The sequence below is a fragment of the Buteo buteo genome, chromosome 19 (genome assembly GCF_964188355.1).
Source record: "Buteo buteo chromosome 19, bButBut1.hap1.1, whole genome shotgun sequence".
NCBI classification, from domain to species: domain Eukaryota; kingdom Metazoa; phylum Chordata; class Aves; order Accipitriformes; family Accipitridae; genus Buteo; species Buteo buteo.
The window spans coordinates 11,802,332-11,819,836 of NC_134189.1; the positions used below are offsets into that span (position 1 = coordinate 11,802,332).

Here is a 17,505-nt window from a genome sequence, read left to right on the forward strand (position 1 = left end):
TCCTCTGCTGGCACGTGTTGGTGTATCTCTGTTAACTTCAGGGCAGATAAATAAATGATGCAGGAGAAGAATGTATTTTCTCTGACAGTGAAACTGCAGGGCAGGTTTCCAAGGCAAACTCAGCAGCTGATCCCGACAACCACCTGTTGATGCCATTGTAAGTGGCCTGTCAAAAAACTCATTCCTCACCACAGCCCAGGTGCCAGTGACACAACATCCTGACTTAGGTGATTAGTGCAGTCTAATCATGCTGTCCAAGAGTGGGGGAAATGAAAACTGAAATGAAATGCAAAAAAGGAGAACAACATTTGGATTGGAGATGAAGAGAATGAAAAGAAAAAAAGTTCTGTGTACATAGGAAAAGCTCCTCCTGTACGTTGGGTTCCTAAAAGGAGAATGGAAGCGGAGCCCTTCGGAGATGCAAGATGAGTTACCTGTAAAGCAGACTTGATGAACAGCTGGCGTTCTGCAGTTGTAGCAGTGGGTTATAAACCTTTCAGTTTGCTTTCGGTAAAACAAGAAAAACACTGCTGGATTAGACTGCTTGACTGGTTTGGCTGACATATGGTAGTGACCCCAGGAGATACTTGGGGTTTTTTTCCTGCAAAAAGTAAAGGCCAGAAATACTCAGTCTGAGATGCAAGTTGACCATGGCTACTCTGAAAGCTGGCCTTAACATTCTTGCTGCTGCTTCTGCTGCAGATTTGTGGCTGTTGCTAGGAATTTCACAGACCCCCTGTTCCTGGAGGTCAAACAGTGCTGGTCTTATCCACAATAAAACTTGTCTTGACACTCTTTTGTTTGAGTGAGAATATGAGATCATGCAACCTCATGCAAATATGAAGAACATCTCTGATGTGCTAATGAAGACATTTTTGCTGTTATTGATAGTTACCAAGCTTTTGTCGTGCTTCTCCTCAGCCTTGCTTCCTTGACGTTGCTGTTGAGACTGTTTTATCGCTCCTCAGGAATGCACATGAGCTGACATGCAGAGAGAGAAAAACAGTAGAGCCTTAAAACCCATTTGATGAACATTCGTTATGTCTTTAAGAACACTTTTAACAATGGGGGGGGGGGGAGGTGGTGGAATTCACCTTCCCTGCTGCAGTTGCACTCATTCAAAATTTTAATTCCCAAACCAGCTCTGTCTTACCGACTGTGTTTGTTGCCAGGGCCGTGCTTCCCATGGATGGCAGATTGATGTGAGCAACAGCGGGTGAGGCTGAAGGAGGTTGCTGGGTTTCTTGCTGGAGTTGGGTGAATAAATGCGCTAACAATAGTTCTGTGCTATTCAAGCCACATTTCTGTGTTTGGCAGAAGTTCAACATCTAAAAATTCATGTTTGCACTTCTGGATATAAAAACATATAGATTTGCCCTTAATTAAAAAATGTCAGTAGAGTATTGTGTTTAAGTTAACAGTGGGGGAGAAAGAGTTATCTTTGTGTGAAGGCAGATGCTGTGACCATCAAATGATACAAAACGGTTGAATCATAACTGAATTATTTCTTCATAACTGATTTTTGCTGGATGAAAGTCACAGAAATGAACTGGGATTGGGTGACTAAAAAAAGAAGAGTGCTGGTAAGAAATAAATACAGACAGTAAGGCTGGAGGGGGGCGGAGAGAGAGAGATTCAGGCTGGCCCTGCAAGCATCGGGCACCTCGGGGCAACCCAGAACTGCTCTCTGGGGTGTTGCTCTTTCCCAACAGAGGCATGGGCAAGCGTGTGACTGACCCTTACCATCGGTGTAATGCCTGATGGTAGAGAGTCCTGCAGGAAGTATCCACCGTATGTGTAATACTGTGAGTTTGTGTACATAAATGCACTGGTGTGCATACATGAGAGTGAGTACACATCTGCAGCGTGCCTGTGCGTGTATGTGTCTGTCAACAGGTTCATAGCCACAAGCTCCCCTTGGACTTTCTCTGCCAAACACTGCTGACCGAACAGAGTGGGAAGGGGACCAGCCTGCCGTGCAGAAACCTCCATTCTCCCTTGTGGCATCTTCCAGAGAAGGGAGCCTCTGGGCAGCAAGCAGGAACCCTCAGGCTGGCTTTCTTTGTGTCTTGAGGAGCTGTTCTGGTGCTCAGCCTTGAGACAGAGGAGGGAGTAGGCCAGGAGGCAGATGAACCAGTATGAAAACTCTTGGTGCTGCGACATGTGTCGTCTAGCTCTTGCAGAGCTTGCAAATAATACAGCTTAGGGCATTGCTCACAGCATTGAAACTGGGAATGCTGGTTTGTGGCATCAAGAAGCGTTCACGTGATCATGCTTATGTATTCTTGGTACTCGAATGCAGGCTAGATGGGGGAGGAGGGAGCAGCGTGGGTATCCATATCCCTCACTGAGGCAATGAAATTGGTTCATAACATCACTGGAATGGGTAGAAAAGGAGCAAGCAGGGCTGCTCTTTTTCCTCACTCCACTTAGAAATAAAGCCCTAATGCTGTAAGGGAGACTCAGGTTTCTTGCTAAGCTTTCCCACACACCTTCCCACTGGGTTTTTATATATCTTAAATCAACAGTATCTGGGGTTGTTTAAATTCAGTTAAATTGCACTCTCCATGCAGTAAAAAAATTGTGTTCATACAGCCCTTTATGTATGTGTGTGTCTGTGTGTGTGCCTTGAAAATGCCTCTCAGCGTGGACTGCAGGTGGCCTTGAATACCATCTGTGATTTATTTCTGGAAAGAATTAAAATACCAGCACCATTTGTTAGCCTGTTTTTACAGTGAGTCAAAAATGTGCAGCAGTGCTTTGCTGCGAGTGTCAGGGCTGCATTTCCTCCTGAAACCGTGAGTGTCCTTCTGACAGTTAATGTTACTTAGGTCAGGCCCTTGGAGCAAGCCCTCTGGTTAGGCATTTGGTGAAACATCTTCATAGAGACTTCACATAATACCCTGTGTTAGTGGATGTTACAGACTTGAGGCAGATCGCGTCCAAGGAGTCAGAAACATCTTTGTGCAATGTTCTGAATCGCACTTTGACAATAGGCTTTTGGGGTAGTTGGTGCTCTTGTGTATGTATGTTGTGGCTGTCCTGAAGCTAGACAAAATTGTTGAGTGATTTAATAGTAATTGATGGCTGAAAAGGCTGCCTGGTAATTTGAATCGGAGACTTAGTGGCCTTTACAACACAGTGCATAGGATGATGGCCAAATTACTTCAGCCAGTGTAATTTATTTTTGAACCTGTTCTCTATAAAGCGCTAATCCCTGCCTGTCTTGGGGTGTGCTCCACCTCTGCTCAGTTTTTCTGCTTTTTAGTGATCAAATATCAACCAAACGAGCCTTTATTTACTCAAAACCCAAACTGGTGTGAGTGCAACCATAAGCCCTGATGCAGAGGCAGTATGTGTGCAGTGTAACTGCATTGACAGCGATGGAAGCTGGATGTGCCTGCTGGGATGGACAGACATATGTGTAACTTACCCCTGGACACTGGTATTTTCAGGCAGTGTCCCTTCCTAGACCGTGGCTTCAGTTGTGGGTGCAGGTCCTTCTACACTGTCCTTCAGGGACTTACTGGCTTTTCAAATGCATCTTCTTGGAGAAGAGCCCCCATCAGCTATGAGAATGACTGCTCTATAGCCTTCCTCAGACACGGTGTCATTGCTCTGACTGCTTACATATCGGGGACTGGTGCTGAAAATCTGGGGAATGGAAAATGCTTCCCTAATGAAGCTGCAAAGCTGTTGTCTTATTGGGACAAGGCATTTATTTTTATTTTTATGCGGGCTATGCAGAGAGAAACTTATGGCTGTATTTTGCTGGTTTTCAAGTCTACTTTTCACTTTTGTCTAATGAGAACCTCAAATCCAAGTATTAATTACTCGTTCCCACAGTCATTTCTTTTTCCCTAGCCTGCTGTCCTTGTCTTTATGAAAACTTTGCTCAAAGAATGACCAGGTAGCGCTGGTTATTGTCGTGCTAAATCATCAGAGACTTGCTTTCACTGGTCCTTATCAAGGGTCAGCAGAAAAATTGGTTCCCAGCACATGTCTGTCAAGTATAACCTTGAGACTTTCTGTGAAGGCTTGGCAGGAGTAGTTGAGGCACTCTGCTTATCCCCAGACTTTTGAGTGGCCCCTTTGAACAATTTGGGCAGTGCTGTAATGGGAGTGCTCTGATTTACACCAAAGACTGAAGCAACCCCCAGACATCTCAGAGACAGCCGTGATCACGGTTGGCAGTATGGGGCTATACAGCTTCCTCCGGCACCTGTGAACCTTGGGAGATGACAGGCGTGATTTCACCCCATCTGCTTAGGTGAGATATATGTTGTTATTTCATCCCCTCATGTAACAGTTTGGTTGAAGAACTCACCCGATGGTCCCCTGTTTGCTGTGGCATCCCTCTAGTTTCTGTGAGCTCTGTGGAGGTGCCTGTACAGTTTGTGCTGTCTGTAAGTCAGGCGTGTCATGAATTATTACTCGTTTGTTGGGCTTGAGCGGTTTCTGGGATTTTCAGGACTTAGATGCATCCTGCATAAATTCCTTATGTGAGAGCATAAGCAGGCAGCCCAGTTTGATAACCTCATGTTGCCTTGGCACTGCAGGGAACATGTGAGTTTAGCAGGAAATGTTTTATTTATTCATATTTAGCTGTGACATTGTTTGACTTAAAATCCTTTTTTTCACCGCAAATTCAACACTTAAGCTTCCACCCGTGCCCAAGTTTGAAAATTTAATGAAAATCCATAAATTGTATTATTGTGTAATGTGCTACAAGTTTGTTTTGTAAATGGCATGCTCCTGGATATGTTTGGTTTGGGTTGTTTTTTTTTTTCTTAATGGATGCCAGTCTCAAAGAATTCCTGGGGCTTTTGTCAATTTACAGATTAAATCTCTTCAGCTTCTCTTTTTTTCACGTTTCTGTCCTGGAGGGGTTCCCCTTGATATTAGGGCACAGCACGACTGCCGTCCCCTGCGCTCTGCCCATCAGCCTTGGAGGCTCACGCTGGTGAAAGAGTTTGCCGGTGGCAGGGCGCCCACGAGCTGCTGTTCCTGCCGGCTGCGCTGCCAGGCGGGGGGAGAAGCCACACAGCCAGGGCCTTTCTCCCTTCCACCGATCCCCAGCTGCGGTTCAGCACCTGCTGTGTATACCGAATTGGCCTCTGGAGATCCCAGCTGAGATCAAGATCCCGCTGTGCCGGGCGCTGACCGTAGCTGGAGGCTGTTATCACCGCAGAGGGCTTGTGCTGTGAGCGGAGAGGCAGTAGTACGGGGCAGGGAAGTTGCATCGTTCTCGTTTTAGTGACGGGGCACGGAGACCCTGAGAGACAGACTTGTCTCAGGCCGTGTGGCAGAGATGAGCACTGTCTCTCAGCGTCCACGTTGTAGGTGCTCAGGCCCCAAATGTGGGTGACTTCTGCCCGCTAGACGGTACAAGACGTTTGAGGTGGGCTGACCCTCCCGCCCTTCAGCAGCAGCAGGGGGTGGGTGTCTGAAATAGTTGTAGGCATTGATGATCAGGCACGTCCCCCACTGACTGCTTGAGCGGGACCTCCATCAGGACCCGAGCCGGTCCGTGTAACACCAGTGAGGACCCTAACGGGACCTGCAGAGCTGCTCAGGGATGCTCTGAGAGCCCCCGGCACCGTGCTGGGGTGGGATAGCTCCCTGTCTTACTCCTAGCATTGTGTCAGGCCCTGAGCTGGACCACCTCCTAGCTGGAAATGGGCATGATGTAATATCCAGCGCCGGGCCATGCTGTGTACAGCCAGGAGCCTGGCTGCTTTGTCATGCTTTCACTGAAGAAGATTATGCCTGAGGCTTTCAAAGGAACCCAGAAGCATTAGATCTCACTTGCTTGACTTTCAATAGGATTTCCAGGGTTTTTCTGGAAGAAAAAAAAAAAAGAAAAAAAAAAGTAAAAAATCCCAGCCTGCTACAAACCTTCTGCCAAGCTGAAGGGTGTTACCTTTGAGGAAATATTGATGCAAGTACTAAAACTCTTCAAGAGAAACCAGCTGCTGCTTAATACTGCAGGATCATCTCTCCTTCTATAAAAGGAATTCAAATGCTACAAATGGAAGGTCTTTTTGAGAAAGACATAGAATCTGGCTCCGTGACCTGCACATCTCCACATCATGCAGAGCACCTCTCGGAACAAGGTACCACGCTATAGTGAGGCCATGGCCTGAGTTGTTGCCAGCATAGGATTGTTCCCTGTAGGATGACTGGTCTCTGAATTGCATCAAGTCAAGTTTTAATTCAACCTGACATAGAGCTTTATTGAGAACTTACATAAATACGTGAAAATGAGCGTGATGTAATATTAAAATTGGAAAATTGGCTTGGAATAGTATACCAGAGTAAATATAAAACGGGCAGTGTAAAAATTTGGCAGTGATGAAACATTATTCACGTAACATTCTTACTTTTGTTGGCAAAATGATGCCAATAAAATATTATGGTATGTGTTGAAATGGGACAAAACGTGCCTTAAAAACAAGTTGCCATGCTGCCAGCAAGTAATTGGGCTTGGGTAATTAAGGCCTGACTCTGCAGGCTTAATCTGGCTGAAGTGAGCCTCATGGATGTTGAGCGTTGCGGTAGGGTCGCACAGGCAGCAGGAGAGCCAAGAGCGGGTAGGAGGGAGGCATCCCGCAGTATGGAGGACTGGTGAGAGGAGGTCTGTCCCAGGGCTCTTCAGCCCCTCTTCTTTTACCAGGAGAGAGGCAACACAACCGGTTTTCTCACGGCGGTACAGCAGTGGTAATTAATCACAGCTGCTTCAAAGGTAGAGCATTCCCTGCGAGTGCTAAGTTTAAATGCATTCTTTAATCAAAAGATGCATTAACAAAAAACAGGCATGCTAGATCTCCCCAGGTGAATCAGTTGCTGATTTTTCTTTCTAGCAGAAATGAATATGCTTGGAGCCGCTTTGAATATTGTGCAAGATGATGCAGGCAGGTTTTTTTCTTGCTGCTGCTGCTGTGGCATGGCCGTTAGGTTAATGATGGCCAGCGTTGCTTACAGATTTTATAATGGCTTTAAGGACTCATGTCTCAAGTCACTGGGAACGTTCTTTCAACAGGCTTATCATCAACGCTTGGAGGGTGGTGAGGGGCTGGGCAGAGCCACGGGGAGGCACTGGGATGGGGCATCAGGGAGAGTCATCTTGGTGCCTGATCTCAGGGCTGTCTGAGCTCTGAGAAGTGGCTCTGGACTGCTTTCAATAACCCCTTTATCATGTGGTGGCCATGGGGGGCTGCCCGGACACCTGAAAGCTGGTGTTGCAGCCCTTTCCATGCTGTTCCTGGCAGTTTCCCTGGCTAATTGTGCATTAGCCTGGCCCCATCCCCTGTTGCTCTCTGCCCCTGCGCAGCGATGGCTGTGCAAAACCCACATAATGCTCTTAACAGTGAGCGGGGAGTTGTCACGCTAATGCCTTTTGCCCCCTGAATACTTCTGGCACCAGCCCAAGGGCCATTTAAAGGCAGGACTGCGAGCAGAGCGTGCCAGTTGTTTAAGTGGTCTCTCTCAATCTGAATTAAAAGAATTAAAATTCTTGGTGGATTATAGGTTGTAGTCATGACAACAAATTCCCTCCCTTACTCTTTTTTTCTGAAATTGTCTTGTAGTTCAGATATGTTGCCAAACAAAACCCTTCAATTTTTTTCTTAACTAATGTTTCAGGTAATAACAGCATTAAATTAAAAAGCAAAATAAATGGTCATCAGCGTTTTGATGACTATATATGTTTTATGCCTGGTATCTTCTTGTGAAATGGGAAATCTCTTGACTGTGCGAGTCAATAAGGCTTTTTTGTTCAGTGGTATTAGAAGGAATTTCACTAGCCTAAAAGAAGCGGGGATAATTACTAACAGGAGTTCTTATGCGGTGTATACCTGTAATAGTTAAAGGGAAAGCTGCTTAAATTTATTCTGACAATTGCAGATACAGCACTGGAGGAATCATTTGAATTATTCATTCTGCAACAAGGAAACATCCCACTTGTCTTTTCTTTAGAAATGAAATCCCAGCCTGATTTAAAATATACTTTTATGGGTTGGTTTCCTTTTTTTTTTTAAAGTAATTTTGCCGTTTCAAGACTTCTATTATAATCACCTGTGAATGTAGGTTTTTAAAGAAAATTATTCTGATTTCTAAAAGAAAGGTGAAACTGATTTTTTTACATGAACTGCTTCTTGTAGAATAAGTTTAATGAAATTCAGCTTTCTTTCATAAATAATGCAGCACTTGCATTTGATTAGGTGAAGCCTAGAGGAATTTCTACCTAATCAGATGCATAGCAAGAAGGATATTGCCTGCAGACTGTTACCATTATCAATGGTGGTGGCAAGGAAAGTACAGCTCCTTGTGTGTCCAGATTGAAAGCTTTGTTTCTTAAGAGAAGTTGCAAAACAAAGTATATATGTTCCAACTGATTCCTTGCATCTCAGAGTGTCCTGACTATTTGTAAAACAAGGTCTGGCTTCTAAGTATTATCATTATTGTGGCACGAAGAAACTTCAGGTTAACTGGAGACCACCTGTCCTGGTTATGTGTTTCTGACCCTTCCAAGAAATAAATATATGTGGGGAAGAGACAATCTTTGCATCATAGAGTTTATGGTCCAAATAAGCAAAGTAGACATTGGGAATAATTGGGACCAATTCCAAAAGTCTTGAAAAACAGCACAAACCTCATGATACCATAAAAAATAGAAAAAAAAGATGTACGTGTGCCTCCATTCATTAAAACAGTAGATCACATACAGCAAAAAGCAAACCAGTTTGCAAATGGTGTATCTGCAAGTTTTGCAGAAACATTTTGAGAGTTCTTGAGTAGATGTTGCTTTAATTAGTCACTTGTGGTCAAATTTTATGCTATTCTGTAAATCCAGCCGCAAGACTTTGTTCTAGTCTGTTTTTATCCCCAGGAAGCTGTTAGTAACAGCAGGGGGTGTGCATGAACAGAGGGTAGTTTGAATAAGGCCATTAGTCCTTTAGTCAACATCCATATTAATAAATAAAAAAGGGTCTGGTCTCCATTCTCTCGCCCTGAGGCCAACTGGCATAAATTGACCTGCAAGTATTCCGTAAGTGTTTGTATCCTCTGAGAGACAGCGGCTGAGCCCAAGCTGGCTTTTGGGACCAAACCCTGGTCTGGGTTCAGCCCTGGACCACGCCTGGGAACTATTTGCGGCTGGTGTGAAACTGTTAGGGATCATGTTAACAGTATAACAGCGTGGATGGTCATGGGCTCAGCCTCTGGGTCTGGTTACTTTCCTGGAGGTGATGCTCTCTTAGGGCTTGGTTATGCTCTCTGCTGAACTCAGTTGAGTGGCATCTTGCTCTACTGCTGTAATAAAGTAATATTTTAAATAATACTGTAAAGAACTGAACCCTAACGGCAAAGCCCAACACCACTGCCTTATCTCACTGTGCTCAGATTTTTCTCTTAACGTTTGTTCAGATATGTAAAATTGCAAATGTTGGAAGTTCTTCAGGCCAGATGCTAAGCGGGTTTAAGCTGACAATTCGTGCTAGCTGAGGTTCTGTTTTTTCACTTATATTTCTTGGAAAGGGCAATGAGATGTAATGAATAAATGTAAAACACAAGAAATAGAGCCCAGGATACATGGGAGACGTGCTTGCATCCTGTGATTTGCTGTCGAGAGGGTTTAGCTCTGAGCTCAGAAGTGTATTTATGGAGCTGCTGGTCAGAACTGTGTAATTTAAAGGTGAAATCAGTTCTCTTTTTTTAATCTTGAGTTTTCATTCCTCTCCAAATTGGTGCAAGTGGATCTCCTGGGCCTACATTGTCATGGGAGCACTAGAGGCCAAGAACAGAATTAATTTCTGGAAGTTTGAGAGCAAAACCATCAGGTTTAGGCCTGTAAAATGTTAATCTGTTTCTGACTTTCCCAAGAATTGTCTGAAATACTTTTGCCCACTCATAACTCAAGCGACTTCATGTGAGATATTAGAGCTGGTTTTATGTGTGAGTACTGACAGAAGTAGTGCACAGCTTTTATCATAGCCAACTGGAAAAAAAAGCCTCAAAAATATAACTCCCAGGCCTTTTTTTGGTCCAAAACAATGTCCAAATGCCATGGAAGAAATGGGAAACAAGGCTGAGCCCTGAGTCATTTGCCCTAAGGTAGATAGGATGTTCTTCGCTCAAGATCCTGGTCAAGTTATCACACAGAGCTGTCCCCCAAGTGCTGAAGAGCAAGCAAGCTTGGTCCTTTCCATTGCTCCCCTGCTGTTGCTGTGGAAAGCGTTCGTTCCAGCCTGCTTCAGGTGCGGAGGCTTAGCCTTGATCACCAGTGGATTTTAGGGCCAAGCTCAAGACTCAACACTTCACCCTCATCACCGTCTTGTCCTTTGCTGATGCTTCTCCAAGCACAGGCAGCCTTTCACATCCCAAAAGACATCGGGCTCACTGGGTAGCTTCAGTGATGGAAAGTGATGCTATTTCTATGCCAACTGCAGTCTCGCCATGAATTTCCTATTCTTTGCTCCTCTGTGACTAGATTAGTTAGGGAGCTCTTCAAAAATCACTCGAGCAGCGAATGCGGGTAGCGTGGGGGAATGGAGACACGGGGCACTGCACCTGAGGGCTTGCAGCAGGAGAAGTGGTTACCTCTGAGAGACGGGATGCTTTTCTGTATGGGAGGGATGTTGACAGAGTGTGCTGTCATTAGTTACTATGAGTGGTGGTCATACACATTTATCTTTTGTCATTGTAATACGCTAAGTTTTAAAAAACGTACATGGCTGCATCCTTGAATGATCTCTCCTCAACTATGTGGCTTTGCAATCCTTGTCTGCTAGACTTGGTGTTGGGTGGAAAAAGGACTTTGGGCTCTTCTATTACTTAGTTGTAGGAAGCATCCTGGGTTTGTTACCAGTGCATGTCCATTTCTCCCGGAGTTCCCTTGTGTGTTCCCAGCTTCACCCCCAAGTAAGATCTTGCCAAAATCACTTATGTGCGGTGGAGCAAAAATGTGACTGATACAAATGTTGCAGCAGTGTATAAAATGCTAAATTATTCATGGTACTTAAGCACAGAAAATCCCAGGGCTGAACTGACATAATGAAAAACTCCAGGCAAAAAAAACCCACCATGGAAAGTCTTAGATTAAAAACAGTTGCAAACTTTAGAGTCAGACTATATTATAGAGTCATAATCCCTTCTTCCTTTAAATGCCCCTCCTGATGCTGTACCCTGGGCTGTCATAGCCAACTACTTTTAATGTCATTATCCACATCACTTTCCCATGAACAGGGACCTAAGGCAACAAAATGTCAGATGACTTCTCCTCCTCCGAAACAGAAAATCTGCAGTGGCAGCGGTATTTGCAACTAGGTCTTCTCAAACCAAAGCCTTGACCATGTTAACCCGCTTCCTCCCCATCATGAATGAAGTGATCATCTGGAGGAGTTCTGTGGGCAAGCGCCTGCGCACCATTTCATACCAGAGCATCAGACATACTCACACAGCTTGCCTGGGACCTCTGTGGGCTACCATCATAGTTGTATTTCTTTATCATAATGAACCTCAGTTTTCACCCCTCTATGACACAAAGGGTCCTGTGTGCTAAATCTTGCCCTGGACCACTTTCACCTCTGGAGTTTTCTGATGAAAGACCTGCAAACCAAAATATTAATGTAGGAGCACAACTTTGAGAATTTAAGCAGCTGAATGGACCATGATGTTGTTCTTAATTCATGGAGAATTTTAACAGAGATGCACTGGGCCCAATATGTAGTGTTATAACTGAAACAGGTAGATGTAAAGATCAACAGATCAGTTAAAACGAAAACTGAACCAAGTGGTAAAAAAATACAACTAGAAGCTTAGGGAATTCATACTGTTAAGCAGTCTGTTTCCAGATTTTTTTATCATTTTGCTTGGTCCTGAAAACATTGTTCAACAGCTGATTTCAAGTTTCCTTTTGCACTTTGTTACCACTTTTATTGTGGAAAACTGATTTAAAAAAACAAAACAGTGTTGTGTTGGCTTCTGTATATGTCAAAACATATTTCCATTGGAAACATTTTTGACAAAGCCCTTCTTGCTTGTTTGAAAAACATTTTGAATAAAAACGTTCAAACTGCTTTAGTCACTTCGTCTTTTGCTTGGAGGGTAAAATAGGCTTTCAAAACTGTTCAATGTTCCCTTTTGCCCTGGAGGCATGCAGGAACTGTAGGAGAAGATCTGATTTGCAATCTCTTTGTGAGTTGAAAAGGTTCCTCAGGATCCCATCAGGACCTGCAGCAAACGAGGGGAAAGCAGTGTTTCCTAGCTGGCATCCTTCCCTTTACCAGGTGCTGAACAGCAGTGGTGGAAACATCAGTGACCTCATCTTTATTTGCCAATTAATGAGTGTCTGTAACTTGATATTTCATTTTTCCTAGACTGTACCCTCGTCATGCAAGTGCTCTCAACAACTTGGGAACGTTGACCAAAGACGTGGCGGAGGCAAAGGACTACTACAGACGGGCCCTTCAGTTAAACCCTCAGCACAATCGAGCTCTCTTCAATCTCGGCAACCTGCTCAAGTAAGTTGAACACAGAACTGGCACCAAGGAAATGCTCATTCTTTCTATGCACATACCAAAGTAGTTTTTTCTGCCAACTGGTAAAGGAATGGTGTTATTTCTTATTGCCGACCTAGAGTGCCGGCACAAAGGTGAGGCTTAGTTTGGATATCCTTATGCTGTCTGCCACATCACTTCAGGTGCTGTTTACAATTGTGTTTCAGTTGGAGGGAATTCACTTGTTCTAAATCAGGCATCAAAAATGAGGTGCCTAAACCTAGCTAGTCACCTGAGATTCCCATCTCGGTGGAGAGGTGTAAGCCTTTCCAGTGCAGTAAGCCATGTTATTCAAAGACAGGCATCTGATGCAAATCTAATAAATAACACAGATCCAACAAATCCCTCTCTGCAAGTTCCCACTTCTCTTCATTAGCTGTATGGGAAGGTCAATGCGTAGTTTAGGCATAAGCACCTAACTCTGAGATGCTCAGAGCAGCAGAAGGTTCATCCCATTACAGAGCAGGTGGGTCTGGATTTGAGGGGAAAGCTGGTTTACATCCCTATATGGTTACTCTGCTGAGCAAGAGAACAAGTTAATCAGCTCATAATTTCATTCGTTATTTCGAGTGTCAGCCTTTAGCAAGGAGAATAGCAGACGATCATAATCATGCAAATTAATTTGACTAACCTTATCTAAAGACTGAACTTAGATCTACACAAGAAGCTTTCCCTGTATGATGACATCTGCTAGGGGTGCAATTAAAAAAAGTAAAATATCTCTATTCCTGCATTGCTATTTTGCACCAGCAAAAAAAAATGCCTTGTTTTTGTGAGGATAGCATGTTATTTGCTGACAGAACTGCATAAACTACAGCAGTAAAAGTACACTTTTGCTGATATAAACTGCACCTATTTTGCTGGTAATAGGTCTCTGGTAAATCTTTTAGAGTAGCTTGGGCTTTAGTGTTGGACAGGTTTTAAAGTAGCACTGTCTCATCAAAACGTACTTGAGCTCTCTGATTCTGAAATGTTACTCTGAGTGTGAGTTTATGTGATGGATATTAAGTGGATTGCTGAAGTTCTGCCTGGTCTGTTCGGTAGCAGAGAAGTTATCAGAATAATATTACAAGTAAACCTGATGGTTTGAAGTTAGAATATGGCAGATGAGTAATTCTTAAATAGAAAGTAGGTGAGTGCTTTACTGGAAATACTCACAAGAAAGGAAAATGGTAAAGACAATCTTATTAAAAGAGAAATGGAAAGTCTTTGTATTATTCATCAGATTTGGTTGATTGAAATTAATCTTAGGTAGCAATGGTGTTTAAAAATACATATTGTCCTTTTAATCCATCATGTTTGCCTTAGTTATTATTCTCTGTGATTTTTTTTTTTAATATAAAATATTAATACAAAAGGACATAAACCAGAAGCAGCACCAGGACATGTCAATAATGCTTAAATCTGGCCTGTTGATGGGCTCTTATGACCCAGCAGATGGGTAGAAACTGGATTTGTTGCACTGGCAAAGCACAAAGGAGACATGTGGGAAAATCTCTTAGAAGTGCTGTTTGTTTTGTGTGCAATATGTCATGTTTTTCTTAATGTGATAGTTAAGATATTGTGTGTCCTGTTGGACTGTATGTGCTCTGCATCCTTCTGTGTTGCCATATATTGTGGTATGTTAAAAGTGTGTGATGCTTGTGCTAAACATGTTAAAAGAAAGGGCTCAGGTTCCACCTGCCCTTTTCCTACACCCATTTGCTCCCATTTTCTAGACTTTTTTTTAGGCTTCCAAAACAACCTAGTGCACCTGGACACACCAGTAGTATTAATTATAATGGAAACTGGCTGTTCTCCTCTCCCTATTCAGCTTTAAAAAACCTGCTAAAACATAGGTAGAGTTCATGGTGGAGGGATTAGCACATACGTAAAGCAGATGGTGTGCAGGCAGATCCTATATGAATGTCTCTCCTAAAACACTAGCCCAAACCCCTTTGCCAGGACCTTTCCTGGATCATCCATCAACTTAGCAGGGATCATCAGCCATGCTGGAGCACGAGGTGACTTGTGAGATGACCAGACAGGAACGAGGCAGAGATTTCAAGCTCCCCTTTCCTACAGCTTTGTCTTTATTTATGTTTTCTACCTGGCTCTCCAAATTATCTTTTCATATATATGTATATAGGGCAACCAGTATTCTGCAGACACTAAATGCTACTCTAATATAGGTAATAAATGAAAATCTGCAGAGTATTACAGGCAGATATTACTTTCTGGCTGTGCTATGAGACATTACGGAGAGTGTTTTGATTTTTAAACATATGGCAGAGAGACGATAAATGGTCAAGCCATAAAAGCATTTTCTGTCCTCTTTGCAGAGGCTTTAGTGCATGGTGCAGATCAGGAAGAGCTGGATCTGCAACACTTAAGGCACGTCCAGTAACAGCACTACTTGTACTGGGACACGTAATGAAACCGTCTGGCCTGGGGAATTCCCAGTTGAATTCTGCTGATTTCCTCTTACCCACCCCTGCTCATAGCGTAGAAATCTGATGGCGGATATTAGATTTCACCTCCTCTGGAGTGCTGAGAGAGGGGAACTCCAGGATTTTGGAAGGATGGGTTTGCTATTCCCATGTGGGAATCTGCCTCTTGTTATTCCCTGTAAATAAGCTCTCTATTTACGCATCTATTGCTTGTGATTTAAGCTTGAGTAAAAGTCTGGTTTGAGGACCACAGGGTGGAATTTTTAAGGTTTTTTTCTGCGGAAGTACTAGATGAAAAAGGATGTTTCCATTTTCTGTTTGCACATAATGAAGACAGCTATGTGCCAGAAGATGAATGTTCTCAGGAAGCATTGCAGGGTAATGGCTGAATAAGCCTCTGGTTCTGTTTACATATCCCAAAATAAAGTTGTATGTCATCATTTTCTTGCCTAATATAAATATTGGAGAGTAGATACTTAAACAATGCCAACAGATATCTTAGTTAAAATAGACCCAAAAGATGGCCTACCTAAAAGTGAGAAATCTCTTTCTCTGCTTTTGTGGTCCGTGACCAGTGACACAGAGCAGCCTGATGCTGCTTTCTTGTGTGTTGGTTTGAAGTTTCCCATTATATAAATATTTAAGTTCTCTATATAGGTTCAGTTTTGTTGAGATACAGCTTGAAAAAACTGAGATAAATATCCTTCAGAATACCTCACAAATTTATAGCCTGTGGGATATTCTGTAAAGACACAAGAAATAAAATATTATGAACATTTGAAGTAAATATTTATCTTGGCTTTCTATTGCAGGAAGAATGGGAGAGAACCTCTTACTTGCGGTACTGTATCTATCCATACCTAAAGCACTCCAATATTCAGTACACTGTTTCTTATGAAGAAAAGCCTCATAACTCTTACGTGCTTTGAGAGTGTTATGGCTTCATTTTTGAGGGGAAAGTGAAATGCCTAGAAACACTGTGCAATGAAATCTTGAGTTTATTCAAAGGACCGATTCTCTTCTGAATGTAGAGTAACACACAATGTGTTCTGTGTGTTTGTTGCCATGATTCAGTCCCAAGTTTAGCAAACCCATCTATTCAGAGGAAGGAGGACTATCTGCCCTCTCTGATACAAGCTTCTGAATATGTATGTATGTGAATGTGCTGACACAGGCTTGTGTAACTGTCTGAAGATGCTGAAAAACATCAGATAGATATTACGTGTATCGAGATTTAAGATCTTTTAGAGAGTGAAACATTCCTCCCTTCCATTCAAAGAAGCAAACAGTGATAATATTCAGGGATACTGCATCTGGCTTTCTGGATGGTCTCTGGTTAGGATACTCTTGTGTTACATGAAGTGCTGTCGTTATCTGTCAGTATCACATGTTGTAGCCTGTTTGTGGGAAAAAAAACCCCAAATCAGCCAAACTCTGGCAGTGTCAATGTTACAGTAGATTCAGAAAATAACTTAGATTGGAATGGACCTCTGGAGATGATTTGGTCAAGCCCACTACTCAGAGCAAGTCTAATTGGATCAGGTTGCTCAGGGCTGTGTCCAGCTGAATCTCGAACACCTCCAAGGACAGAGATGCCACAATCTCTCCATGCAACCTGTTTGAGTGTTTGACCACCCTCATGGTGAAAAATATTTCTCTGTACATCTAATCAGAATTTCCCATGTTCCTACTTGCATCTGTTGCCTCTTGTTCTGTCACCATGCACCTCTGAGAAGAGTTTGGCTCTGGCTTCTCTGTATCGTCTGACCTGCTAGTTGCAAGCAGCACTGAAGCCACCCCTGAGCCTTCTCTTCTCCGGGCTGCGCAGACATGGCTCACTTAGCTTCTCCTTGATGCAACAGATACCCTAGCCCTGACCTTCTTTAGTAGCCGTCTGTTGGGCTTCCTCCAGTAAGTCCATGGCTTTCTTGCACTCGGGAGCCCAACTCTGGACAGACATTGCTCCAGATGTGGTCTCACAAGTATCGTATAAGGTGGAGGGATCACTTCCCTAGACCCACTGTTGGCCTTCTTTGCCATGTAGGGTACATTGCTGGCCCATGAACAATTTGTTGTCCACCAGGACCCCAGTCGTCCCCCAACCTGTGCTTGTGCATGGGGTTATCCCACTCCGGGTGCAGGACTTGCAGGACTTTTGTTGAACTTCCTGAGGTTCCCATTAGACCTGGTCCCTCTGAAAAGCATCCCTGATGTGCAGAATATTGCCCACTCCCCCACTTTGGTGTCATCCACATGGTATAGATGAATGGCAAAGGAATGCATCTAAATTATCTGAATCAGTTTTAAACTAGGGAGTTGAGCAGGCTTAGAGGCTTCCTTTCATACAGGTGGAGTTAGACACTGCAAGCTCCCCTTGGATTATGGTGTGAAACCAAGATGAGATGTTCAGAACAGTTGTGGAGCCCTTGTCTGAGTTCTGTGTTTCTGGCTTTAATGCAGTCAAACTAACTTCACAAAATAAAACAAATCTTGAAAGTTAAAAAGTCCTCTAGAACAGT

The 17,505-nt window shown here is 43.4% G+C and overlaps 1 protein-coding gene across 1 annotated transcript in view; it reads left to right on the plus strand.

The window, feature by feature from the left end:
* TMTC1 (transmembrane O-mannosyltransferase targeting cadherins 1) overlaps window positions 1–17,505 on the plus strand; it is a 146,805-nt gene that overhangs the window by 108,492 nt on the left and 20,808 nt on the right. Inside the window, exon 12 of the mRNA XM_075051015.1 lies at window positions 12,378–12,521. Within this exon, the coding sequence (XP_074907116.1) occupies window positions 12,378–12,521 (144 nt within the window). The remainder of the gene's footprint in view (window positions 1–12,377; window positions 12,522–17,505) is intronic.